This window comes from Coregonus lavaretus (genome assembly GCF_964263955.1).
Source record: "Coregonus lavaretus genome assembly, chromosome: 39".
Lineage (NCBI taxonomy): Eukaryota > Metazoa > Chordata > Actinopteri > Salmoniformes > Salmonidae > Coregonus > Coregonus lavaretus.
In genome coordinates this window covers 14,235,749-14,263,345 of record NC_140026.1, presented here as the reverse complement: position 1 = coordinate 14,263,345, position 27,597 = coordinate 14,235,749, and the positions used below count along the sequence as shown (strand labels likewise).

The window sequence follows — 27,597 nt, the reverse complement described above, 5'->3', positions numbered from 1 at the left end:
TTACAGACCTCTACATGCTTTGTAAGTAGGAAAGCCTGCAAAATCGGCAGTGTATCAAATATTTGTTCTCCCCACTGTATGTATATGTGTGTATAGATAGACAGATATATACATACAGTGAGTGGGAAAAAAAAGTATTTGATCCCCTGCTGATTTTGTACGTTTGCCCACTGACAAAGAAATGATCAGTCTTAGAGACAGTTTATTCTGTCTCTCACTGTTTACTTGAACAGTGAGAGACAGAATAACAACAAAAAAGTCCAGAAAAACGCATGTCAAAAATGTTATAAATTGATTTGCATTTTAATGAGGGAAATAAGTATTTGACCCCCTCTCAATTAGAAAGATTTTTGGCTCCCAGGTGTCTTTTATTCAGGTAACGAGCTGAGATTAGGAGCACACTCTTAAAGGGAGTGCTCCTAATCTCAGTTTGTTCCCTGTATAAAAGACACTAGTCCACAGAAGCAATCAATCAGATTCCAAACTCTCCACCATGGCCAAGACCAAAGAGCTCTCCAAGGATGTCAAGGACAAGATTGTAGACCTACACAAGGCTGGAATGGGCTACAAGACCATCGCCAAGCAGCTTGGTGAGAATGTGACAACAGTTGGTGCGATTTATTCGCAAATGGAAGAAACACAAAAGAACTGTCAATCTCCCTCTGCCTGGGGCTCCATGCAAGATCTCACCTCGTGGAGTTGCAATGATCATGAGAACGGTGAGGAATCAGCCCAGAACTACACGGGAGGATCTTGTCAATGATCTCAAGGCAGCTGGGACTATAGTCACCAAGAAAACAATTGGTAACGCACTACGCCGTGAAGGACTGAAATCGTGTAGCGCCCGCAAGGTCCCCTGCTCAAGAAAGCACATATACAGGGACGTCTGTGCTCAAGAAAGCACATATACAGGGATGTCTGAAGTTTGCCAATGAACATCTGAATGATTCAGAGGAGAACTGGAGCTCTTTGGCATCAACTCAACTCGCTGTGTTTGGAGGAGGAGGAATGCTGCCTATGACCCCAAGAACACCATCCCCACCGTCAAACATGGAGGTGGAAACATGCTTTGGGGGTGTTTTTCTGCTAAGGGGACAGGACAACTTCACCGCATCAAAGGGACGATGCACGGGGCCATGTACCGTCAAATCTTGGGTGAGAACCTCCTTCCCTCAGCCAGGGCATTGAAAATGGTTCGTGGATGGGTATTCCAGCTTGACAAGGACCCAAAACACACGGCCAAGGCAACAAAGGAGTGGCTCAAGAAGAAGCACATTAAGGTCCTGGAGTGGCCTAGCCAGTCTCCAGACCTTAATCCCATAGAAATTCTGTGAGGGAGCTGAAGGTTCGAGTTGCCAAACATCAGCCTCGAAACCTTAATGACTTGGAGAAGATCTGCAAAGAGGAGTGGGACAAAATCCCTCCTGAGATGTGTGCAAACCTGGTGGCCAACTACAAGAAACGTCTGACCTCTGTGATTGCCAACAAGGGTTTTGCCACCAGTACTAAGTCATGTTTTGCAGAGGGGTTCAAATACTTATTTCCCTCATTTAAAATGCAAATCAATTTATAAAATTTTTGACATGCGTTTTTCTGGATTTTTTTGTTGTTATTCTGACTCACACTGTTCAAATAAACCTACCATTTAAAATTATATACAGATCATTTCTTTGTCAGTGGGCAAACGTACAAAATCAGCAGGGGAGCAAATACTTTATTCCCTCACTGTGTGTGTGTGTGTGTCTCAAGATCTAGATAGTGGACCATACTTATAGGATATTTTTCTGCATTTGTAACATTGTGTGGTGATTTCAGAGGTGACACCATATGTCCTAGAGTGGTGGTGGGTTGTTTTCCTGGGGCCCAGAGTTTTTCCTTATCTGGTAGACTAACCTAACCAGGTAAAATTCAGTTCCCTAGTTGTATGGTATGACACAGTAATAAATCAGCTGTAAAACTGATTTATATGGACTATGATGGGACCAGATATTTTCTAATCAGCTCATATGGTTGAAAAAAACTAGACGACTGCAATTGGACAATAGAACTAACACGGCTGAGCTTGCTTTATGTAGGGCTGCATCGTGTAGGCCTTGCATCTGTAATTAAAAAGTTAACCAACCGCATTCACTTTTTTGACTCATCACATACGCTGCTGCTACGGTTTATCTATCCTGTTGCCTTGTCATTCTATTCCTAGTTATATGTGCATATCTACCTTGTACCTCTGCACATCGACTCAGTACTGGTACCCCATGTATATAGACAAGTTATCGTTACTCATTGTGTTTTTATCACTGTTACTTTTCTATTTCTATTTTATTTCCCTGTATTGTTGGGAAAGGGCCATAAGTAAGCATTTCACTGTTAATCTGCACCTGTTTACGAAGCATGTGATGAATAACATTTTATTTGATTTATTGTGTTGATTTAATGCCAGTCAATCATTTTGGATTGATAAGGTTTAGGTAGCCTAGCCACCCAGAGTTTGAATATAAACCAAATTTGATGACATTTTACATTTTCTCTTAACACAAATAAATAGGCCTATGTTAGACTAGAAATGCATAGCTTAGGCTAGAAATACATGTTACTGCTTTGTTTCCCCTGGCCAGAGGGGATCACAGCGCCTAGGCTTCTCATGGCTACCTGCAGCTGTGTTTATCAGTAGGCTACTGTTGGTCAGACTGAAGCGCAGATTAATTGTGCACGAGTTGACAAATCATGAGGTAAATCAGTCTAAACAACAATGCTTTGTCCCTCTTTTCAACACTTTTGTGTCAATATGTTTTATTAAACCGACTCAAACGTGTCGGCAAATGCCAGCTCACCACACTTGCTGGCGTTCCTGCTGTGCTAATGTCTGCAACATGGAAATCGCCACATGAAGCTACAAATGTGCTCCCGAGTGGCGCAGCGGTCTAAGGCACTGCATCTCAGTGAGTCATAATAACCCATACACCAGCGATCATCATGGGGCCAAATTTGTGGACTGCAAATTAACCGCAAGAAGCCCAAATGGATATTATATTTGACTAAAACATAATTTCAAACCTTGCTTACTTTTGTATACGATCACATATACTATATATACAAATGTCTGTGGACATCCCTTCAAATTAGTGTATTTGGCTATTTCAGCCACACCTGTTGCTGACGGGTGTATACAATCGAGCACACAGCCATGCAATATCCATAGACAAACATTGGCAGTAGGATGGCCTTACTGAAGAGATCAGTGACTTTCAACGTGCCACATTTCAAACAAGTACGTTCGTCAAATTTATGCCCTGCTAGAGCTGCCCCGGTCAACTGTAAATGCTGTTATTGTGAAGTGGAAATATCTAGGAGCAACAACGGAACCAGCCGCAAATGGTAGGCCACAGAAGCTCACAGAACGGGACCGCCGAGTGCTGAAGCGCTTAGCGCGTAAAAATCGGCTGTCCTCTGCAACACTCGCTACCGAGTTTCAAACTGCCTCTTGAAGCAACGTCCGCACTAGAAATGTTCGTCTTGAGCTTCATGAAATGGGTTTCCATAGTCGAGCAGCCGCTCACAAGCCTAAGATCACCATGCGCAATGCCAAGCGTCGGCTTGAGTGGCGTAAAGCTCGCTGCTATTAGACTCCTGATCATTAGAAACGCGTGATGAATCACGTGATGAATCACGCTTCACCATATGGCAGTCCGACGGACGAATCTGGGTTTGGCGGATGCCAGGAGATCGCTACCGGCCCGAATGCATAGTGCCAACTGTAAAGTTTGGAGGAGGAATAATGGTCTCGGGCTGTTTTTCATGGTTCAGGCTCCTTAGTTCCAGTGAAGGGAAATCTAAACGCTACAGCATACGACATTCTAGACCATTCTGTGTTTCCAACTTTGTGGCAACAGTTTGGGGAAGTCCTTTTCCTGTTTGATCATGACAATGCCCCCTTGCACAAAGCGAGGTCCATACAGAAATGGTTTGTCGATTTGGTGTGGAATAACTTGACTGGCCTGCACAGAGCCCTGACCTCAACCCCATCTTTGGGATGAATTGGAACGCAGACTGCGAGCCAGGCCTAATCGCCCAACATCCGTGCCCAACACATCTCTGTATTATGCGTGGGAATACTTTGGAATAGATTTCCAAAATTAAAATCACTTGGAGCTGATTTGCTGGTATTTGTAGTCTAATGTCCAACAATTTTAAAACGACATTTAAAAAATGTGGCTCAGAAAACTTAGGGGCGGGGGCAGATACAATCACTGGTGCTTACAGGGATGTCCTCCTATACCAGGGGTCTGTAGAGTAGACCTGGCACCCCCACGCCAGAGGGATCCCTCTTTGGGCATGTGGGGAGTTCTACTCCTCCTGGAACAGCACATGGCCGGAGAAGGAGTGACATCACTGTACTGCCGTAAATGACACTCTAACCTCTGTGCTCTCATTCCAAAAGGCTTGCCTGACCTTTGACCTGGTAGTAGAAAGGAACACCATTCATTACATCACATCTTCAGTAAGCCCTGTATTGGAATATACTATGCCCGTCTCCTTTCATCAACCAAGGCAGCTATCCAAAGTGTTTTTTTCCCCTCTGGTAACTACTAGCTAGCCAGTCTCTGTGGCCCTAGCCTGCAGTTTGAGTGACAGCGACACAGACTGGCAGTTTGTGTTGTGACACAGTGCAATTCAATCTGGTGTCCCTCTGGCTCTTTGGCCATCTCTCTCTCTCGCTGGGGCCTAAGAAAGTGGCAGCAGTAGAACTTAAGTTATTGTTAGATTGTGTAGTATAAGGGAATCTGATGCTATAAGTTGTGTAAGGGCTTTCAGTATGCATAACGCCTGCGCTGCCTCCCGAAAGGTTTCCTTTCCAGCAGGTGAAACTCCCTCTGCTCTGACACTCACTCTCCCTCTCAGTCCCTAATGCAACTGCCAGCGACCTCTCGGCCCCATATAAGGCAGTGTAACACTGAGCACCGTGGCAACCTCCCTCCACTACTCCCAGCTTCATGGAGTTTATGGCACTGTGTGATAGATCTGTAGAGGGCTGACTGATGGATGGGCAACAGATTTGGAGGAGGAGTCTCTTGTAATGGCGGCTGATCCAGTATCACCCAACTTTCTCCAGTAGGGACGGTCGTGTCGTGCACTTTTGATTTGCGTGCCTGCTTGTGTAGTCGTACCTAGAGCTGTGACAGTCATGGATTTTTGGATAATGGTAATTGGCCAGCCAAATTACTGCGGTCACCGTAATAACCGTTCGAACAGCAAAAAAAAAATGTACTCAAGTTTTCTCCTCCGCTGTTGACTGACTGAATGTACCGCAATAGAAATCAAATGAATAATACAGGCGTCCTCATTCAAGTCAGAGACCATAATGGGTGGACTGGCGACCATTGCAAGTGTACGCATGGGAGCAAAGCAGGAAGTAAATGAAGGACTTGTACCCATCAATGTGCTGTGATTTGTTGATTCAACTCGACTAATATTCCATTGCATGAGCCACATCAGTTAACATCATTTGAATAAACATTCTACATTTCAGCAAGGAGCAACAACGTTTCATCACGTTGAGTCCATGTTACCGCAGAAAAGGACTCAACCGCACTAAAGTCCCGCCGTCCTCTCTTCAGTCAGCTGTTCGTTCCACAGTTATTATTCTTATTAAACGGTTGTGCTGGTTATTTCATTTTCAAGACTCTAAATCCGTAACCATCGGTTACAAGGTTATACAGTAATTTGTGGCAGCCCTAGAGACCTGTTTTTACCTTCTGACGCGCGCACACACATCAAGATTTTTCTCTTCTTTTTCAGGGGTTCATCAAAGATGTCCACGAAGACTCACTCACAATAGTATTTGAAAACAAGTAAGTTGTCATTTACACATGTGACATGTGTAGTAGCCCCTCCTATTTGTGAGTTACTGAGTCACAGGTTTACCCTAGTTAGACATCCACCCACACCAGTCTACCCACGCTGCTCAAGTCATCGCTCTCCCCCAATCCCTTGGCTTAGTTTTACCCTCTTTTCCAGAAATCCCAGTTTCAGCACCACCAGTGCTTGGGACACAGCTGTCCACAAAACCCTTTATAATCCCCCCCTTCTGTAACTCCTACCCTGTCCCGTCTCACTAACCAAACCCCTTAATATTTGACCTCAAAATAGGGTTAACCTGTGTACAGTTCAACCCTATTTTATCTGCTAGCTAGCCTATATTAAAATGATGAACCCCCTCACTTGCAATGAGCGTAAGTATCTTTCTGTGAATTTGAAGCCAGTAGGTTGAACTAAGCCGCAGTCCAGTGAGCTGTTTTTAGACCGAGCTCTCGTTTTTAGTGTTTTATATAAAAGCACACACTACCTACTCAATATCCTAGTTCTGTAATCCACTGACGTTTCTGATTATTCTAATCGTCCAACTTTCACTTTGCCTTTACACACAGTCTTCCTGTAGATAAATTATCTACTGTAGATAAATGATCTACTGTAGATTATAGGGCCGTCTTAAGATCATTACCGTATGTAATTGAGTTACACTCCATTAAGTTTATGGCTTTTCCCCTTGTAAACATTACACCCTTTCTCTTTCCCTGGCCTTCAATGACTGTCGCCAAGAGATTTATCCATCAGCTAGAGAACAGTTTCAGGCAGCAGGACTATTAAGCCTTATGTTAGGGGTTGACACTCTCTTTTGGGTCTGTCTCCTGTGTTCCTTTAGTAGTACTTTCATTACGCTCTATGTTCTGGAAGTTTCTGCTACACACACATGTGCACACACACACACACACCAGGGCTCTACACATACTTTTAATTATTTTTATTTTACAAGGAGCACATGTGTGCCTAACTTAAAATGGAGGCGCACACAAAGTCATTTAGGAGCACAATGAAAAATATTTGAGGTATTAAAGCTAAATTAAATTCCAGGTCGCACAGCAAAATATTTAGCTGCATATGCGAGTAAAATGGTGGCACTGTAGAGCCCTACACACACACACACACACACACACACACACACACACACACACACACACACACACGCAAATGCAAATGCACAGGCAAGAGAAAGTGTTGAGGGCAGTGGACCTTTTTCCTGTTATAAATCACATGACCGGAAGAGTATTTCAGCCTATGTTGTAGTCGTTCAGGTTTCTCCTGTTTGTAAGATGGCTGACCGGTGTGTGTTTGATTGTTTCCCCCCATCACTCTTCCTCTCTTCCTGTCCCCCTAAAAAGCTGGCAACCAGAGAGACAGCTGCCCTTCAGTGACGTGCGGCTGCCGCCCCCAGCCGACTACCACAAGGACATCGGCGAGGGAGAGGAGGTGGAGGTATGCCAGGCTGCTCATGTCCCCAGATTCCCCAGACCCCTCGATCTTCCTCTAGGGTTGCAAAACTGATTCTAGAAACGTTCCAGGAATCTTCCAACTGGGAGTTCTGGGGTAAATGGGGAATTTGGGGAGCTTTTCTGGAATTGACCGGATCAGGAAACTCCAGGTCCCTATCTGTGATGGTTTCGACCATCTGTTGAGTGAACTACCCACACACCCACCTGTGATGTCATACAGAGTCCCATACCACACATTAATCCATATCACTATCAGCGGTTTAGTTTGCTTCCTCCACCATGATTCCAGTCATAGCTGGAGATTACTACCCATGAGGCAAGTTCCCTGCTAGTCCAGAGTCCTGTTCACCACGTCAGAGTGATGTAGAGACGGATTAACCCCGGTCCAATTTAGACACATGATTAGCCAGCTAGAATTTCATTCATCACAGCAGCACTCATCATCTCCATTGAGACAAACTCATCTCATTGTCCATATAATTTATATATATCTCATACATTTACAATTATCACTTTCCTAGAGGTTTTTCACACCTGAAAGTGAAGTTTATGGTTTATACTACATGATAGAATTCAGAATAAATATTCCTTCTTTTTGTAATTATCCAGTTATTTTCCTCTCATTTTTCTGGTACAATCCTTGCTGTATGCGTCCCTAAGCAGGTATTAGGGTTGCAAAATTACGGTAACTTTCCCAGGTTTTCTAGAAATCTTGTTTGGAAGATTCCTGTATACTGGAGGAAATGGGCCTATACAGGAAATCCAGAATTTCTTGAAAACCAGGGCGATAGTGGAATTTTGCAGCCCTATCAGGTATAAACTACTATCTCTGTCCAGTTTTAATCGTCTCTCCTCCCCAGGTGTACTCCAGGGCCAATGAGCAGGAGCCATGTGGCTGGTGGCTGGCCCGGGTGAGAATGATGAAGGGAGAGGTGAGTCAGGGACTGGTGAGTTAGGGGTCGGGTGCACGCTGGGGCCGGCATGGGGTCGGTAGGGTGGGGGGGGGGTCACGGTGTGTGTGTGTGCATAAGGAGTCGGGTTTCACTCATGTGAACAGAGGCATGAAGAATATCTCTGAATCTCAACCAATACACTTTTTTTTTTTTTTTTTGTAGCTGATTAGTCCTCTTTTCAACATCAAGATCAGTCCAAGTTGAGGCCTCGTGCTGTGTGATTCTAGATACATTTGGATCAGTGATAAAGGCTTGTTGAAATGTCCGCTTTGTTGAGTGATGATTTTAATACTGGCCTTAGAGCATGGCGTGTTCTCTCTCTCTCTCTGTCCCTCTATCTCGCTCTCATTCTCTTGAGTCAGAGGGGACTAGGAAAATGACTTTTTCATTAATCAAATGAATAAAACCTACGCTGGATGAAATTTTAAAGAGAAGTGCCATTTCTGATTTTACTTTCCCTAAAAACCCTATAAATCTTCAATGTGATGGAGAAATATATTGTCTGTGTGGAATGAATGAATGCAGTCTAGGTCTGTTTTTGATTTGTTGCTGTGTTTGCTCACTAGGTAGTTGGGTAGTTGTAACTTGTCTAGCCTAACAGAATATAGCCCTACTTATTATTTGGCCCGTATATACATATGGGTCTGTCTATTGATTTAAATACTCTTTAGCACTACTTTTTATTTCTCTTGCCATTTCTCTATCTCTGAGAACCCATGTCTCTATTTTAACCTTTCAGTTCTACGTCATCGAGTACGCAGCCTGCGACGCCACATACAACGAGATTGTCACGCACGAACGCATTCGGCCCGTCAACCCCAACAGCCCCTCCTCCCGAAACTCCTTCCACAAGGTCCCCATCACTGTCCCAGAAGACCTCCGGGACATGTGAGTGTCTGACCCAAGCACTGCACTACACCAGCCTCACCTGTGGTGGCGCTGTAGCACTGCACTCAGACTGAACGTCTACGGAGTATATTGCTTTGACATGAAATGGCAAACCTATTCCGTATTTAGTGCACTACTTTTGACCGGGCCGTCTCGCACAAGCCAAGGCCCGTGCAAGGCTACATATACTTATGTAACGTACTGCACTATGTAGGTAATGGGGTGCTATTTGTGAGGGGGTTCTTGTTAGACAGTTAAAGACATTGAAATGTTGTCATCTGAGCTTTGTCGTGTTTGGGTAGACCAATGGCCTCTCACAGTAGCTACATAATGCACTGTTATTGTTCTGAGTAACTGTGGATTCACCCGGAGTTTATTGTTGGACCAACAGCTGTGCGAACGACAACATCCACAAAGACTTCAGGAAAGCCATCGGAGCCAACTGTATCTTCTACAGTGCAGCCTCACATGAGCTCATCGTGCTGGTCAGTATCACAACAACTGCTGCTTCCAGGGCCTGTATTCACTAAGCTTCTCAGAGTATGAGCGCCGATCTAGGATCAATTTAGCCTTTTTAGATCATTCAGAAGATTATATGGACGGGGGGTGGGCGGCCTGATCCTAGATCAGCACACCTACTCCCAGACACCATTTTTACAAGGCTAGTCTTAGTTTTGTGCTTTTTTTCTGTCTTTCTCACGCTAATTCTCTCTCTTTCTCTAGTCAACGAACGAGACGTCAGTAAAGCGTGCTGCTCTCCTGAGCGACATGCACTTCCGCAGCATCCGTACCAAGCTCATGCTCATGTCCCGCAACGAAGAAGCCACTAAACACCTTGAGGTACAAACACACACCATGTTCATTCAATTAAAATGGAACTTGGAGAGCAGCCATCAACATGTAGAGACATACACATTGACACCCTATTCTCCTTGCCTCCCAGACAAGTAAGCAGCTGGCGTCAGCGTACCAGGAGGAGGTGAAGGTAAGGGAAGACCTGATGGGTCTGGCCATCGGCTCCCATGGTGCCAACATCCAGCAGGCCAGGAAGGTGCCCGGTGTCACCGCCATCGAACTGGAGGAAGAGAGCTGCACCTTCAGGATTTACGGAGAGGTGTGTAGGGGTGTCCTGTTTAGGTGAGAGAGGGGTCTTGCTGTGTGTGTCAGGCTGTCAGTCTTATATAATGGCTTGTTGTTTGCGTTGCAGACCCCAGAAGCAGTGAAGCTGGCCAGGGTTTTCCTGGAGTTCAAAGAAGACTACTTCCAGGTGCCCAGGAACCTCGTAGGTGAGTTGAAGCCCATACCCATGATTTAGTCAATCACTAAATGTCCTTTATATACATGTATTGAGAAACAATGATACAATCTCAATTGTGCCATCTTTTATAATTTCATATAAACCTGACTCGTCCAACTAATCCTTGGTCTCCAAATGCCCCCCCCCCCCCCCCATCTCTTTCTCTCGCTCTTCCCCCCCCCCCCCCCCTCCCAGGCAAAGTGATCGGTAAGAACGGCAAAGTCATCCAGGAGATCGTAGACAAGTCGGGCGTGGTGCGGGTCCGGATCGAGGGGGACAACGACAAAAAGCTTCCCCGGGAGGAGGTAGGCAGGCAGGGGGCTGGCAGAGAAGACACTGCCCCTAAACAAGAGGTGAATGGAGCGCTGCAAACATCAACCGTAACCGTACCAGGGTGTTAGTTACCGCTTCTCTGTTTCCACCGTCGCCACCACGGTCTCCCCTGTACCTCCATCTTCTCTCTGTCAAAATTCTGATAGCTTTCCCAAAATGTCCAGAGATTCTGGTTGGAAGATTTCTGGAATTAGGAGAGAATAAGCAAGAAATCCTTCAACTGGGAATTCTGGAAAACCTGGGATTTTTTGTTGAAAAGTAACCAGAATTTTGCAGGCCATAGGCTCTTTCTGTAGGCTGTCACAGTTGTCCGTCAGTTGTCCCATTTTCAGTTTCCACAGCATGTCTGTACTGTACGTCACCCGTTCTAGGGGGGGTTGGCTGGGGTCTCATCGGTTGGTGTATGTCTGTTCAGTGTGCTTTCTTGTGATTGTGAGCATACATGCAAGTTTCCTAAAATTCATTCAAAGTGAACCCTCTTTCATTCTGCGCATTTCTACATCAACGTAAAGACATCGGTTCTTTGGCCCTTACGAAAATGTACAAATGTCCATGAATAAACATCAGGACTCGCCCACCTCAAATTCACAATGAAGCACTCTCCACTAGTAGCCGTTTGCTCTACAAGTCCACTGTCTTACACCCTCCTTCTCTTCAGGGCATGGTCCCCTTTGTCTTTGTGGGAACTAAGGAGAACATCAGCAACGCCCAGGCCCTACTGGAGTACCATGTTGCCTACCTACAGGTGAGAGACACACAGGCAGAAACCCATACAGAGACCACCAGACAAATAGGCACTCAGCCCTCTCCTCTGCTCATGTCAATCAAACCTCGGGATCCCTCTGTTACAATATCACTGTGGCTTGACAGACCTTTAGATTCCCTACTCAGCCACAGTGCCTTCAGAAAGTATTCACACCTCTTGGCTTTTTCCACATTTTGTTGTTACAGCCTGACTTGTATTAGATTGACATTTCATGATGTCAAAGTTAAATAGTTTTTAGAAATGAATTAAAAATGGAAAGCTGAGATGTCTTCAGTAAATATGTATTCAACCCATTTATGGCAAGTTCAGGAGTAGAAATTTGCTTAATAAGTTGCATGGACTCTGTGCAATAATGTTTAACTATTTTTTTTTTTTTATATATACCTCATCTGTACAGCACATTTACAATTATCTGTTTTAAGGTGCCTCAATCGGGCAGTGAATTTGAAACACAGATTCAACCACAAAGACCAGGGAGGTTTAACAAAGCCTCGCAAAGAAGGGCACCTATTGGTAGATGAGTAAAAAAAAAAAAAGCAGACAATGAATATCCCTTTGAGCATGGTTAAGTTATTAATTGCACTTTGGATTGTGTATCAATACACCCAGTCACTACAAAGATACAGGTGTCCTTACTAACTCAGTTGTCGGAGAGTAAGGAAACCGCTCAGTGATTTCACCATGAGGCCAATGGTGACTTTAAAACAGTTTGAGTTTAATGGCTGTAATGGGAGAGAACTGAGGATGGATCAACAATATTGTAGTTACTCCACAATACTAACCTAAGTGAAAAGGAAGCCTGTACAGAATACAATATTCCAAAACATGCAAAATTGCACTAATTTAAAACTCAATATCCTGAATACAAAGCGTTATATTTGGGGCAAACACAACACATCACTGAGTATCACTCTTCATATTTTCAAGCATGGTGGTGGCTGCATCATCGGTATGCATGTTATCGGCAAGGACTAGGCTGTTTTTAGGATAACTCTATTCCGTTTCTTAAAGCACAGGCAAAATCCTAGAGGAAAACCTGGTTGTCTGCTTTCCAACAGACACTGGGAAACAAATTCACCTTTCAGGAGGACAATAACCTATAACACAAGCCCAAATCTACACTGGGGTTGCTTACCAAGACAACATTGAATGTTCCTGAGTGCCGTAGTTACAGTTTTGACTTAAATCACTTAATCTATGGCAAGACTTCAAAATGGCTCTCTAGCAATGATCAATAACCAACTTGACAAAGCTTGAATAATCTTTAAAAGAATGAGCAAATGTTGTACAATCCAGGTGTGCAAAGCTCTTAGACTTACCCAGAAAGACTCACAGCTGTAATTGCTGCCAAATGTGATTCTAATCTGTATTGATTTAGAGGTGTGAATACTTTAGATTTATGTATTTCATTTTCAATAAATTTGCAAAAATGTCTAAACATGTTTTCACTTTGTCATTATGGGGTATTGTGTGTAGCTTGAATGCAGGCTGTAACACAACAAAATGTGGAGTAAGTCAAGGGGTAAGAATACTTTCTCAAGGCACAGTATATGTTGACCCTATATGCCTCTGAATATCTATAGTAAGCCTAGGCACTGAATGACTGGGCCAATGGCCTGAATATACACGCATGGTAGGCGTTCCCCTTACCCACAGTTGTAGGATCAGATTACCCCCCCCCCCCCCCCAAAAAAAAAATCATAACCTTAACCATTGAATGGAATGAAATAATATCTGACCCCGAATCAGGAGCAAGTTCTAATCTACCTACTTGTATGGACACGTGGAAACTAGTGTCTTTCAATAGGTGATGTTCTGTGTACTGTACACTCTGTATGGGGACAGAGGGTTAGAGGCCTTTGTGGGGTGGTTGGAGGTGCCAGATCATTCCAGATTGGTCACCTGTCCCCCCTCCATCCGCCCTTCACCTCATGTGAAAGCTGACGAGAGTTGCTTCATTTTGCCCTTACCCTGTGTGCTTTTATAAATAGTCCACTACTCAGGGTTGGCAAGAGGGGGTAGCGGTGTAGATGACAGGATATCTGGAGCCTAGCCTCCTAAAATAACGCCTCCGCCCCTCTACCCATCCTTGCACCCCCTTGCTCCTGGTCAGCCACCTCCCACAAGGGTCAGCTGTTGTTCAGCAGCTGTCGCATTCTGAAGTGACACCCTCAACCACCACACCTAACCAAAAGGCCCCAGTAAACTGCTGTCAGTGTACTTGAGCCACAGCCCTTCCACCCACCCACCCACCCTCTTGCCCATGCTGCAGAACTGAAAAAGAGAGATCAGTGCATTCCAAGATGAAGTTGGTCTAGAAAATGCACGAAAAAACATCTCCAGATACTAAAATTTCACGTCAAACTGTTGCAATATGGCCCATAGAGCTCTCATCAAAAGTAGTGCATTATATAGGGAATGGGGTGCCATTTGGGATGCATCCTAAATCTAGCTGGGTCCTGTATGTTGCAAAATAAATAAAATAAATGGTTGCCAGTCAAGAGCTATGCTTTCTATCTAAATTATATGTTCTAATGAAAAGACTAGGCGGCCAGTACATGGCAATAAACTTTTAGTGTACTATTAACAGAATATATTTACATAAGAATACATATGGGAGCAGTCAGCATAGTACATCAGGACGCACCAGTGCAACGCGTTTTGACTACTAGCCTTCCTCAGGCAGTGTATGTTCTAACGTACTCTGCCCTATAGGAATGTGTCTCGGATGTATGTTCTAACATGTACCTCTCTATCTGTGTCTAACAGGAAGTGGAGCAGCTGCGTCTGGAGCGGCTGCAGATTGACGAGCAGCTCCGTCAGATCGGGGTGGGTTATCGTGCTCCCCCTAGTCGGGTCGGGGGCACCGGTCCTGGGGACAGGGAGAAGGGCTACCTGACGGACGAGAGCAGCAACTCCACCAACCTCCACACCTCCCGCATCTACGGAGGCCGTGGCCGAGGACGTAGGCCCTCCAACAGCCAGTACTCTGGATATGGTGACTAGACTACAACTCCCATGATCCCTCACTGTTTGTCAGATTCTGACCTAACAAACCTGGCATGCTGCTTATCTGAATAATTCAATTGCCTTTCTGCTTAAAGACAGTGAATTGTTAGTGGTTGGTTCTGTGTGATATTAGTTGTTTGCAGGCTACACTCTTAGTCTTCAGGGACGATGATCTGGTTCAATTTTGAGCTTTGGTACAGTGAACACCAACCAGTCTGACTCTAGTAGGACCACACCTTCTCTCATGGGTTTGCTGATGAGTTGACTGGTACATACACATACTTGGACTACCAGTAGAACATCCCACAGGGTGGCAGGTAGCTTAGCGTTTAGAGCGTTGGGCCAGGAATCGCCGAGCCGACAAGGTGAAAAATCTGTCGATCTGCCCTTGAGCAAGGAACTTAACCCTAATTGCTCCAGGGTCGCTGTCAATAATGGCTGATCCCTGGCCGTGACCCCAGTATGCGAGGGTGTCTCGGAGTGGGATATGCAAAAAAACTTTACATTTTACACCAAACACTGTACAGGTTACACAATTGTACATGTGTGAAAAAGGACAAATATTAGCACCCTCTATTTGACATAGACCCCCCCCCCCCCATCTTACTCTTTTCTCTCTTTATCCTCTGTTTTTGCTCATCCCTCGGTCTATACCATTGTCTATATGCTGTATGTCTCTGTCTGTGTTCCAGGTACCAACTCTGAGCAGTCCAATGCCTCTGAGTCTGAGGACCTCAACGAGCGTGACCAGCGGCCCCGGGGCGTGGGTGGAGATGAGAGGGGCTCCCGCCGGGGCGGCAGGGGCCGTGGATCCAACACTGGACGGGGCCGCGGAGGACCAGCCTCACGACCTACTAACTCAATCAGCTCCGGTACAACACAGCAGGCTAATAGTCCAAGCTAGGCTACTGGGTCGTATTCATTAGGCACCAAATGGGAGAAAACTGACAGAATTAGGGAAGTACTGCCTGAAGTTGTCCAATGAGAAACGCTTGTTTGCGTATTCTGTAGCAAATAGTTTTTCTACAGTTAGCCCTAATGAATAGGACCCAGGTGAAACTGGCATCTTCCAGGTCAAACCCCATTGTCTAGTTGTTTCTCATATGACTGGAAGGTGGTCCAGTTTGATATGGTAGCCCTTACTCTCTCTTAATCTCTTTCTATCTCTCTCACATTCTCTCTGTCTTTCTTTATCCCTCTCTCTGTGCTCCCTCTCCTCCCCCTGTCCAGTGCTGAGGGACCCGGACAGCAACCCGTTCTCCCTGCTGGAGGGTGAGAGTGAGCAGGGTGACACAGACGCTAGCGAGGGGGTGGGAGGGGTAGACCTCAGGAGACGCTCTCGCCGTCGCCGCAATGACCAGGAGCCCAGTGTGATGGACGCCGCCGCCACAGAGTCAGACAGCCAGGCCGGACCCAACGAGAACGGACTGGGTAGGAGGCCTGGAGAGGCGGACATTTTGTAGAACGGCAGATGGTTATGCTGTGAGGCTAGGTTGAAGTATTACAACGTTTATTTTCTCATACCTCCGGTCTCTTTTTTTTTTTTACCAGATGAGCAGGGCAGACCCCAGCGCCGCAACAGGAGCCGACGTCGCCGTAACCGTGGCAACCACCCAGAGGGAGGATCCGCCAGCTGTGACAGACTGCCAGCTGAGGGTGAGTAATGTGTCAGACCGTCCCGAACCTCCCTCCCTGTTGTCAGTCTGGACCTTGGAGGAGAATGCTCTAGTCTCTCCTGGATCCTTCCTTAGTCTGGTCCCCCCACTGTGGAGCACTGGTTTTGGCATTATACTGAATCTCCTGGTTAGATCACTGTTCTCTGGGTTGTTGGTTCTGCAGTGACCGTGGCAGACTACATCTCCCGCGCTGAGTCCCAGAGCCGACAGACCCTTCCCCAGGAAACCCTCGCTGTTCCCGAGCCCAAAGTACGTACGCGCGCACACACACACACACACACACACACACACACACACACACACACACACACACACACAGATATCAGCTTTTAGTGACTTGTTAAACTGACCGTTTTCCTCCTCTGCTCTCCTTCCTCAGGAGAACGGGAGCAGTGCCAAGAGGGACGAGCACACGGCCCCCTCAAAGCGTTCCCCTAGCAACGGCATGGCCACACCCAGCGAGACCCTGGTCAACGGCGTCTCGTAGAGGACTAGGCCCCGCCCCCTAAAAACCCACGTCTAGAGCAAGACTTCATGGCAAACTGTCCCTGCTTGCATTTACTTAAACCTTAAAACAGATGAGTGAAAAATGACAAAATACCAGAAATTCATACTACTACGAGAGTGAGAGGGGAGAGAAAGTACAAAAAAAACGACAAAAGCATCATAAACACACGTAACAGTGTATGTTATCCTATCTATCAGTACTTAGTGCTTATTTAAATAAAAAAACAACTAGCTTGCCAGAAAATAGCTGGTGGATACGACTTGATTTTTAAAGAAATAACAAACACAGGACGAGACTTTATTGTTATTTTTGTTTTGCAAACTGTTTTATTTTGATGTTATCACTGGTTTGGACTTTTGGCCGCTCTCCCATTCAAACAGACACGTCTTTTACCAGTCTTTAAGGTCCGGAGGATAGGAGGATAGATGATGCTAGCTGGAGGAAGGGAGGGATGGGCGGATGAGTCCAAGAGGTGAAGAACAAGTGTCAGGAGTGTTACGTTACGTACCCTGGCCTAAACGTCGGTTGGTGATGACGCAGACAGATGGACAGAAAGTCGGACAGATGTGATTATTGATAGACATTGTGCCTTGAATTTGAAAATAAAAACGTGTTTATAGTTTTTTTTTGTTTTTCACTGGAAAGAGGTTTTCTTTTTTTGAGAAGAGAACAGACCAGTAGCGAGGGAATGGGGAGTTAAACAAGTGCGGAGGTTAACTGGTAATACGTAAAAAAACGAGGGAACGAATGACTGGCCAGAAAAAGTCTGGTGCCAAACAAGAAATTCAAGGCGCTTGTCCTCCCTAAGAGTGGACTGGACAGCGTTTGGTGTGTGTGTGTGCGCGTGTGTTTGTACGTGTGTTTGTATGTACGTGTGCACAGTTGAGAGCTGGCAACCACAGGATTAAAATGGAGTGGGTAGAGGACTAACACAGAAATCTTGGAATGTAGCCCTGGGTCAGTGGTGAGTTCACAAAGGCAGGCGAGGCCAGTATTGGCTGGGAGGGTAGGAAGAGGTGTTGCGCCACTTCCCCTCTCTTTTGCTTGACGCTAGTGTCCAGGGCTGTCCCTACACACAGCCTTTCACACAGACCAACAGACAAGGAGAGAGATTGAGGACTTGATGTTAAGTGGATTGATTTAGACTTTAAACAAGACTTCAGTGCCTCTTTCTCCGAGCCTACTAGCTGTGTGGAATAGGGAGGTAGGGTAACATGGCGCTCTAGCTCCCAGTCACACTAACGCCTGGGTGAACTGCAGCATGGCAGTCCGAACGCACACGCCACGGCGACCACGAGAGCAAGGGAGGTAGAGGGTAGAAGGGTCTGGGTGGGGGAGGAGACGGACGGACTGCAGACTGACTGTGTGATGAGCACAGCTTCAAATGAGATGAGTAGAGCCATTCACACACTGTTACACGCACATGCACAAACTGTGTGCGACCGCAACACGACACTGTTGCAATTCAGTCACGGGAAGTGGGGCAGTGGGATGCAGTCAGTGTGGTCGCCCCGCGTTGTGGTCGGAGGAGACATGAGTGTTTTGAGATGAACTAACTATAAGCGAGGTGGCTGTCCTGTTCTTAAAATGTGTCGTCCGAGGGGCGGGAGGGCGGAGACTCAAGACACTCTTAGTGGCTCGGTGGGCTCATGTTGTTACTGTCGTCTTGGTTACCTCAACAACTTTTTTTGTTCTTTCCACATCATAGAAAATGTGAAATAAAATGGAAGTGAAATCAACAACTGTCTTTGAGATGAAATAATTGATTTCTTCTGTCTGAGTTTGCGCTCTATTTTTCTAAATCAATAAACAAACCAACCAATTTGCATGATCATTTAGCAGTAGCTTTGCATGAGGGAGAGGGTCACATTTCAGTTTCACCATTATTTCATCCACTACTAGAACTGCTGCTAATGTCCACATCGAATGTGTTTAAGAATCCATATCTTGGAGCAGGGCTCTCTAACCCTGTTCCTGGAGAGCTACCGTCCTGTAGGCAGGCTTTTGCGCCTACCGGACGGTAGCTCTCCAGGTCCAGGTTTGGAGAGCCCTGCCTTAAAGACACTTAAGACTTTCCACCACTCATTGACCCACAAGATGGCTGCCTTTTTACTGGGATGACTAAGGATAGAATAAGCCCCATCTCCTTTCATACTAGTGGAATTGTTTCTTACACTAAGTATTACAATACATTTTAACACGAACCTGGAACATCAGTGTTAAGTGTTCACACAGCCACGAGTATTGAGTGTGGGTTAAACTGGGATAAAGGTGTGTTTACTGGATTAAAGTCACCCAGATTGTGTTGTCCCCTTTTGGTTAAACTGTCTGTTTCTGTGTCATGGTATGAGAGCAGAGCGCTGAGTATTTAAAATAAGAGTTCAATTGTGCATGCCTGCATGTGGGATTAAGAGAGACAGATGGAGCACTTAATGTATTGTTTGTGTGAAATGTATACCTCACTCGTGTCAGTACTGTATCTCCCTCTTGTGACTCTGTATCCCTATGTCTTTCTGGGTGGAGAGAATGTTGGTGTGTGTGTGTGCTAGTAGTACTGTTTAGGTACTGTCAACTCTTCACTCTGTCAGGTTTTGTCTCTGGTCTTCTCACTCATGTTCTGATGGCAATAAAGGACTTTTCATTGTTTGATACATTTTTATGTATTTGTCCCTTTGACTAAATCAAGAGTCTCTGAAACACAAACCTCCCCTACTGATAACCAAGTATTAACTGTTATCGCTCATCTGATGACAGTAACATAGATTGAATAGGCTAGTTTAATTCCAACCTTTACAATGATACATTTGTCTATTACAGCTGCATACTCCATTTCTACACACACAGAGCTAAACCCTAATATAGTCAGAGCATTTAGAGCTCTAGTTCAGGGCTCTCCAACCCTGTTCATGGAGGGCTACTGTCCTGTAGGTTTTCACTCCAACCCTGTTCCTGGAGGGCTACTGTCCTGTAGGTTTTCACTCCAACCCTGTTCCTGGAGGGCTACTGTCCTGTAGGTTTTCACTCCAACCCTGTTCCTGGAGGGCTACTGTCCTGTAGGTTTTCGCTCCAACCCTAATCTAGCGCACCTGATTCTAATAATTAGCTGGTTGATAAGCCGATCCAGGTTAGTTCCAACTGGGTTTGTATTGAAAACCTACAGGAGGATAGCTCTCCAGGAACAGGGTTGGAGCCCTGTTCTAGAGTGACTCATGGCTGATCCAGAGGAAGCAGTTCACCTTGGGTCTCAAATCGCACCCTATTCCCTATATCCCTCAAACTCAGCTCTGGACCTCGAAGCCAGTTCCACTGCATATTTTCATTGTTCCTCTCTTAACAGGGACTGATTTATGTGTGCTGTTAATTGTCAGGTATAATTATTCATGACACTTAGTCTAGCCCAGGACTGCCCAATCCTGGAGAGCTACTGTCCTGTAGTTTTTTGCTCCAACCCTAATCCAGCACACCTGATTTCTAATAATTAGCAGGTTGATAAGATGAATCAGGTTAGTAACACCTGGGGTTGGATCGCAAACCTACAGGAGGGTGGCTCTCCAGAAACAGGGTTGGGCAACCCTGGTCTAGCCCGAAGGTTGAAAAACAGCTGAGGTCCCAGATTTTAGTAAAGTAGGTTGTGTGTTACATGCTGCCTCTATACACTAAGCAGGTAGCTTAGTGGTTAAGAGCGTTGTGCCAGTAACCGAAAGGTCGCTAGTTCTAATCCCCGAGCCGACTAGGTGAAAAATCTGTCGATGTGCCCTTGAGCAAGGCACTTAACCCTAATTGCTCCTGTAAGTCGCTCTGGATAAGAGCGTCTGCTAAATGACCAATTATATTATATATTATTATTATACATTTTGTTTTAAAGCAGTTAGGTGGCAGATCGTAATTGGTCCACCAGGGGGCAACAGTGCACGCCTCTTCAAGGGTAAACCTGTTCATAATAGAATGAGTGTCGACAGCACACCTAAGAGGAAGGAGGAGGTACACCACTGTCCCAACACACATTTTGCATTCAGTCTGTACACCCGTTTGAAAAACAGTGGCTGCTAGGCTTTGACATTTTGACGTAGTTGTCCGTTAATTGTCCTTAATGTGTATAAATTGTGAATCAAAACTGATAGGATAAACATCTTTGTGATACAAATGGGTGGCACAGGATCTGATGGGCAGGATTGAAAAGTACACTGTTGTAACCCACAGATCAGTGTGCACTGTGGGGCTGCGGTCCAAATGTCACCCTATTGCTCTGGTCAAAACTAGTGCACTTTGTAGGGAATAGGGTGCCATTTTAGACGAAACTTGTGTTCTCTGTTGAGTTTAGCATGAAGCCAGTGCTCTCAGCCAGGTCTCCTAGACTAGACGTAACATAGTAAATGTAAATCCGGGACACTCAAATTAGTATGATATGTTACGTTTGGTACATTTGGTATAAGACCGATGTTTACTTCAGGCAAAAATTGAAGTATAACACGAACGTCTAGCAACCCAAAGGTTGTGAGTTCAAATGTCGTCACGGACAACTATAGCATTTTAGCTAATTAGCAAATGTTCTACTATTTACAATTTTATTAGCTACTTTGCAACTACTTAGTATGTTAGCTAACCCTTCCCCTAACCCTGTAACATATCATACTAAATAGAGTGTCTCGGATGTATATACAGAATAATACGAGTTGCTCTGAGACCAGGTTGGTGTTCTGCAATACCCAGGTATGGATTGGGATCCCCATAGAAATAGCCCCAGGCATTACTAACACACCAGCCCATGTTTCTCCTTGAGGTTCCAACACTGGCCCATGATTAGCTCTATGGCCAGTCTGTTTCTGGAAACATCCGAATAGTATTCTAACTAGGCCCCTATCAATCTGTAAGAACAGAATATATTTCCCACAGTCACTTAACAAGATTTCCTTTGAGATGTCATTTGAAATGTTTTATGTTGTTTTGCCTTAGTACCAAAAGCCTATGTGGAGTGGAATCATTGTTGCATTCCCTATGCACAGATAGGCTACCCATTTAGAACAGCAGGCAATAAACAGCAGATGGACCAATGGCACATCACATATCTTCCCTGAGATTACTTTGAACTTCCTGTTCTACAGAACCTATCACTGTGAAGCAAGTCTAGTAAGTGATGCAATTGTTCTGCTTGGATTATTGTTTTACTGTCAATGGCGCTTTGCCATACATACCATGCATGCAAGTGGAAACGGGTTGAGCAAGGAGTAGTTATTTTGTGTAATTGTTGTGTGAACGTTGGATGCTTTCTCGCTCATTGATGATGCAAACCATGTGTGACTCAGGTCTGAGGTTTCCACCAACCATAAGTACCAACAGCAGAGTTTTGTATTAAAGCCTGTTTTTGTGGTCGTCAGCAATCTCTTCATCAACACTGCAAAGAAACAGCTTGGCGTGTGTGTAAGAGAGAGAAAAATGATGCATCAAAAGAGTCGCAGAACATATCAAAACCATCAAATTGCATTAAGGAATGATAATATGAACTGCTTTTTTTTCCCAGGTCCACATATTCACATTTTGGATTAGGTTGAGGACATTTTAATTGATGTTTCTTCTGAAACTTCTTCCTCGACTAAATCCCCAATAATCAGTAGTCTGTGTATTAACAAGGCCATATAAACGGATCTTTATCTTTAATCTGTCAAATGCTTTTCATCCCTAGTTCAACTGACTAGTGGGTGTGACTGCAGGCGTGTCAGTATGCTTGAATACCCACCCATCATAACTACACTGATCACAACCAGTGCAACAAGTCTCCCAACGTGGACTCTCAGTTAAGGTGCGTTTTTTATTTGTAATCCATTCAAAACTATTTAGAAATTTAGAGACATTTTGTATATGGACTACAAATAGATGAGATCCAGAATAACTTACTCTAAATTTTGGATCTGCATTTTTCACTTTAACTGTGAAATGTAGGCTTACAAAAATGCTGTCAAATGTAATTTTAGATAAAGATTGAGGTTCTAAACCTAGCATCGTTGTAGCTGTGTGGGCTAATATAGTCAAAATGTTTGCCTTGGGGTAAGTTGAGCCAATGATTGAGCAAATTGAAGAGTTTTCTTCCCAGGCGTAATGCAATTCATTATCGCTGGGATATGAGGTAACAACAGGGCCTGGTCTATTAAAAGTGTACAAAAAAAAGTACACAGTGTTTGTTAGGTGTTAAGCCTGTGTTTAAAAGATTATTTCAATTATTGAAGGGATACTTCAAACCGCATGCGTATCTGCTAGCAACTTCCTTCCTGGACACAGAGACATAAGAATGGTATCTATGAGTTCATCTGACTCTGAGGAAGTAGATAAAGGGCATCATTGCCAAAATTCCAAAGTATCCCTTTAAGAGACAAAAACGTGATTGTGTTGAATTGTGTTTGGAAAATAAATATATACATTGTTTTAAAAAGGTAGTGAAATATTTTATTCAGTACAGAAATGTGTAGGTGGCTTAACTTACCGTGTCCCGCAGCTCAACTTACCCCATACCAGGGGTAAGTTGTGCCAAAAGACCACCTTTTTTGGACAAGCTATGTTTTCAAAACTGTTATGTATTTTTTGTCTTTTAAAGGGATACTTTGAGATTTTGGCAATGATGCCCTTAGTGCTGTTTGGCACGATGTTAACACAAGCATTTCACTACACCCGCAATAACATCTGCTAAACACGTGTATGTGACAAATAAAATTTGATTTGATTTGAATTATGATTATTTCCATGGATACACAACATCCTGAAATATATGTAGATATCTTTGTTAGAAATAATACTATTTTCCCTTGACAGAGTGATGCTAAATGTAAAAAATGGCTCAATTTACCCCACTCTCACCTACTATAGGCTACATTTCCATCAACACAAACACAAAGTATTAGGACACTAGCAAAGAGCTAGAACAGAAGTTGTGTCTGTCTGTGCAATGGCTTTCACCTTTATAGACAAGGCAAACTTGCACAGAGGATGTGGAGAGAGTGAGACAGAGAGATAAGCCATCTCTCTCTCTTTTTATTTTCAAGCAAACTTGACACGAGTCATGTTGCACAGAAACCACAATGATTGATAATCTAAACAGTTGCCAGTTTGGAGATTATTGCTTTTATGATTTAGTAAATATGCAGGGAGCGAGGCAGAGAAGTAGAGGCATGCTAAAAACTTTCTCAGAAGGTTTTTGCTAACGTATATAGATAGAATGTTCCCTTAACTCAGGGTTTCTCAAACTTGATCCTGGGCCCCCACTTGGGGGCACGTTTAGTTTTATGCCCTAGCACTACACAGCTAATTCAAATAATCAAAGCTTGATGATCAGGCGACCTCCTGACAACTGATACAAAGGAATGTTCTTGCAATGTTCTCATGAAATGTGTCTAGAACATTAATATCTTATATTCTGAGAACATGGCAACCATGTTCTGTGTATGTTTGGTGTAATGTTGATGGAATCTTCTCCAAAATTTAAATCATGCTGTAACGCTGAATTTCCAAGATACAGAATTAATAGAGTCCTAATTCATAATGCCTCTTTGCTTTGTTTCTTTGCAGTGTTGTACACAGGAATTCAGAGTCAAAGTGGACAGTGTCAGAAGCAGAATCTCAACTGTCAAGATGACCACTTCTAGCAGCAGCCCCGTCTACTGCCCTCTCATCCAGGCCATGGTGAACGCAAGCGTACCCTCCAACTCCTCGGCTGAGGTGGGGTCTCTGAGCCTGGCCACAGTGTGTCTCCACGGCCTGGTCTCCTGCTTCGGCATCCTGGAGAACATCCTCATCCTGGGGGTCGTGGGCTTCCGCGTCCGCCGTACCGTCATCAGCATGTGGATCCTCAACCTGGCTGCCTCGGACCTCCTGTCCACGGCCTCCCTCCCCTTCTTCACCCTCTTCCTGGCCCGCGGAGAGTCCTGGACCCTGGGCACCACCTTCTGCAAGCTCCACTCCTCCCTCTTCTTCCTCAATATGTTCGTCAGCGCCTTCCTGCTGGCGGCCATCTCTCTGGACCGCTGTCTGGTGGTTCTCAAGCCCATCTGGGTCCACAACCGGAGGAACGTGCAGCTGGTTGGCAGGGTGTGTGGAATCATCTGGGCCCTGGCTTTACTCTGTACGGTACCGTACTACCTGTTCCGGGATACTATTCATCGGCGTGACGGGCGGATCATGTGTTACTATAACTATGCCCAGTATCTCCCTGTTAGGGAGTTTGACCTAAAAGAGCGGTGTGAAGCACGCCAGGATGCCCTGGCATTCTCTAAGCTCCTCCTGGCCTTCATAATCCCCCTGGTGGTCATTGTGTGGAGCTATGTGTCAGTGACCATTAGTATCGCGCGGCGTGGCCGCAACCGGCGCCCTTTCCGCTTCGTGCGGCTAGTGGTAGCAGTGATGATGAGCTTTGTGATCTGCTGGGCTCCATACCACATCTTCAGCGTCCTGGAGGCTGTAGCCCAGTATCGACCCTCTCTCCGGGGCCTTGTGGCCCGTGGCCTGCCCCCCACCGCCAGCCTAGCCTTCCTCAACAGTGTGCTAAACCCCATCCTCTATGTGTTCAGCTGCCCGGACCTGTGCAATAAGATCAGACAGTCCCTGGGGGCGGTGCTGGAGAGCGTGCTGGCGGAGGACCTAGGGGAGTGGTCACGGCGACAAAGCACGCAGAGATCTTCCATCAGTACCTCAGAGCTGCTGCTGATGGGGAGGAGGTCCCACAACAATGCCCCCAGCCTGAGAGGAGGAGACTCCAGGGCGGAGGTGGAGATGGCGCAGGGGACGATGGAACCACACCCTGCTAACTGAGAAGGAGGTGTTGTGTCAATGAAGGTTCCGGTGCCAAAGCCAGGTTCTGATCCAGGTTCTGCAGCAGTGGGATACATAATGATCCATTGATAAATCATTAAATTTTGAATCAGTATTATGTACAGCATAAACCCAGAAGGATTGTGGGATATATCTTGTGTTTTTTGCAATGGTTTCAGTAGCCTGCTTACTCTACTGATATATATTTTGTGAAGTGTTAAACTAAAGGCTCAGCAATGTGCTAGTATGCTTTAATATTTGCTTGTTGTTTTTTTTTTTTTACGGTACCCATTCCAAGTAGGCGCTGATGCACCCCTGTTCAATCGCAGACTTGCCTGCTATTGTAAATGGTGACCCACTGTTCTCTCTTCGGCAAGTCACTACTAGTTCTGGACGCTGTCTTAGTTATTGATGTTAAAAAGTCCACTGGGGAAGACATTCTTGACCCGTGTCTTCTACCACTTGCTACACCTCTGATTGTGGAACCCTTGACACATATTTTTTCTCTATCCATTCTCTTGGGTATTATTCTTAAGGTGTTGAAGGTGGCCCTTGATCTCCCGCTCCACAAAGGTGATGGTCCCTGCTATCTTCGTAATTCTCGCCCAATCACCAAACTTTCATGTCTAGTGAAAATATTAGAAGTCTCTGTAAATTCTCAGCTGCGGTCCTTTTTTAAATGGAAAATGCATTCTGAATGCTCACCAGCCATGCTTTAGGCTAGGACACTGCACCATCTCGGCTGCTTCTCTAGTCATAAATTACATGGTTAATGCACTCGACAGGAAACAGCACTGCACTGCCCTATATATTGATCTGTTGAAAGCATTTGATATGGTTGATCATGTACTCCTGCTACGGAGGCTATCCGAAATTGGTCTAGACCAAGTGGCCTGCAGCTGGTTCAAAAATTACCTGCACAACAGAAGTAAATTTACACGGAGTCTACAAAACATTAGGAACACCTTCCTAATATTGAGTTGCACCCCCTTTTGTCCTCAAAACAGCCTCACTTCGTCAGGGGATGGAATCTACAAGGTGTCGAAAGCATTCCACAGGGATGCTGGCCCATGTTGACTCCAATGCTTCCCATAGTTGTGTCAAGTTGGCTGGATGACCTTCGGGTTGTGGACCATTCTTGATGCAAATGGGAAACTGTTGAGTGTGGAAAAACCCATCAGCGTTGCAGTTCTTGACACAAACCGGTGCGCCTGGCACCTACTTCCATACTCCGTTCAAAGGCACTTAAATATTTTGTCTTGCCCATTCACCCTCTGAATGGCACACATACACAATCCATGTCTCAATTGTCTCGAGGCTTAACAATCCTTCTTTAACCTGTCTCCTCCCCTTCATCTACACTGATTTGAAGTGGATTTACAAATGACAACAATAAGGGATCATAGCTTTCACCTGGATTCACCTGGTCAGTCTATGTCATGGAAAGAGCAGGTGTTTCTAATGTTTTGTACACTCAGTGTCTATCTGCTGATGGAGTTCAGTATATTTTTCTTAACGTAACCAAAGGAGTGCCACAAGGCTCAATACTATTCCTTTCACTATTTACATGAATAATGGTGGGTTGTCCCTGAATAATAATAATAACGGGCTTACATCTCTATGAGGATTGGTTATTAATTCATGTGCCCCGTCAGTGCAGCAGGACATTCACGACCCTCAGCTTGGCTTTGATTCAATTCAAGAATCGCTCACCGATCTTAAATTAGTGCTAAATGTTGATAAAACCAAGTTTATGTTTTTCTCCAGGTCTTGTGAAATTGATCCTAAAGACCTGCGTATCTGTACCTTCAGAGGATCCCAAATTGAGCATTGTCCCCCATTGTAAGCGTCTAGGTATTTGGATTGATGATAAGTTGTCCTTTAAAACACACATTGATAAGCTGACTAAAAAGTTATTGGTTTCCTGTATAGAAAAAAATCCTGTCTCACTTTTGAAAATAGGAGGAAGATTGTTCAACCAACACTCCTCCCAGTAATTGACTATGGCGACGCCATCTACATGCATGCAGCAGCCTCTGTGTTAAA

General features: G+C 44.9%; 2 protein-coding genes across 5 annotated transcripts in view; both read left to right on the top strand.

The window, feature by feature from the left end:
- The window catches only part of LOC311113109 (RNA-binding protein FXR1-like), a 31,340-nt gene extending 11,930 nt beyond the window's left edge, over positions 1 to 19,410 (top strand). Inside the window, exons 2-17 of one of the 4 annotated variants that reach the window (XM_084156249.1) lie at positions 5,797 to 5,849; positions 7,218 to 7,311; positions 8,189 to 8,275; positions 9,021 to 9,169; positions 9,561 to 9,654; positions 9,893 to 10,009; positions 10,113 to 10,283; positions 10,377 to 10,455; positions 10,662 to 10,819; positions 11,458 to 11,544; positions 14,335 to 14,563; positions 15,267 to 15,446; positions 15,805 to 16,005; positions 16,126 to 16,230; positions 16,414 to 16,499; positions 16,630 to 19,410. In XM_084156249.1, coding sequence (XP_084012375.1) covers positions 5,797 to 5,849; positions 7,218 to 7,311; positions 8,189 to 8,275; positions 9,021 to 9,169; positions 9,561 to 9,654; positions 9,893 to 10,009; positions 10,113 to 10,283; positions 10,377 to 10,455; positions 10,662 to 10,819; positions 11,458 to 11,544; positions 14,335 to 14,563; positions 15,267 to 15,446; positions 15,805 to 16,005; positions 16,126 to 16,230; positions 16,414 to 16,499; positions 16,630 to 16,737 — 1,998 coding nt within the window. In that variant the 3' untranslated portion in view covers positions 16,738 to 19,410. The remainder of the gene's footprint in view (positions 1 to 5,796; positions 5,850 to 7,217; positions 7,312 to 8,188; positions 8,276 to 9,020; positions 9,170 to 9,560; positions 9,655 to 9,892; positions 10,010 to 10,112; positions 10,284 to 10,376; positions 10,456 to 10,661; positions 10,820 to 11,457; positions 11,545 to 14,334; positions 14,564 to 15,266; positions 15,447 to 15,804; positions 16,006 to 16,125; positions 16,231 to 16,413; positions 16,500 to 16,629) is intronic. The other 3 variants (XM_084156252.1, XM_084156250.1, XM_084156251.1) reach the window with 3 other exon arrangements.
- A 3,128-nt stretch (positions 19,411 to 22,538) lies between these two features.
- LOC311112765 (prostaglandin D2 receptor 2-like) lies at positions 22,539 to 25,812 on the top strand. The gene is made up of 2 exons (XM_084155904.1): positions 22,539 to 22,555; positions 24,313 to 25,812. The coding sequence occupies exon 2, from the start codon at positions 24,376 to 24,378 to the stop codon at positions 25,549 to 25,551; it is 1,176 nt and encodes a 391-aa protein (XP_084012030.1). The 5' UTR covers positions 22,539 to 22,555; positions 24,313 to 24,375; the 3' UTR covers positions 25,552 to 25,812.
- The last annotated feature ends 1,785 nt before the right edge of the window (positions 25,813 to 27,597 follow it).

Excerpts from the sequence above, each read along its gene's own strand:
- LOC311112765 (XM_084155904.1), top strand. The coding sequence starts at position 24,376 with ATGACCACTTCTAGCAGCAGCCCCGTCTACTGCCCTCTCATCCAGGCC.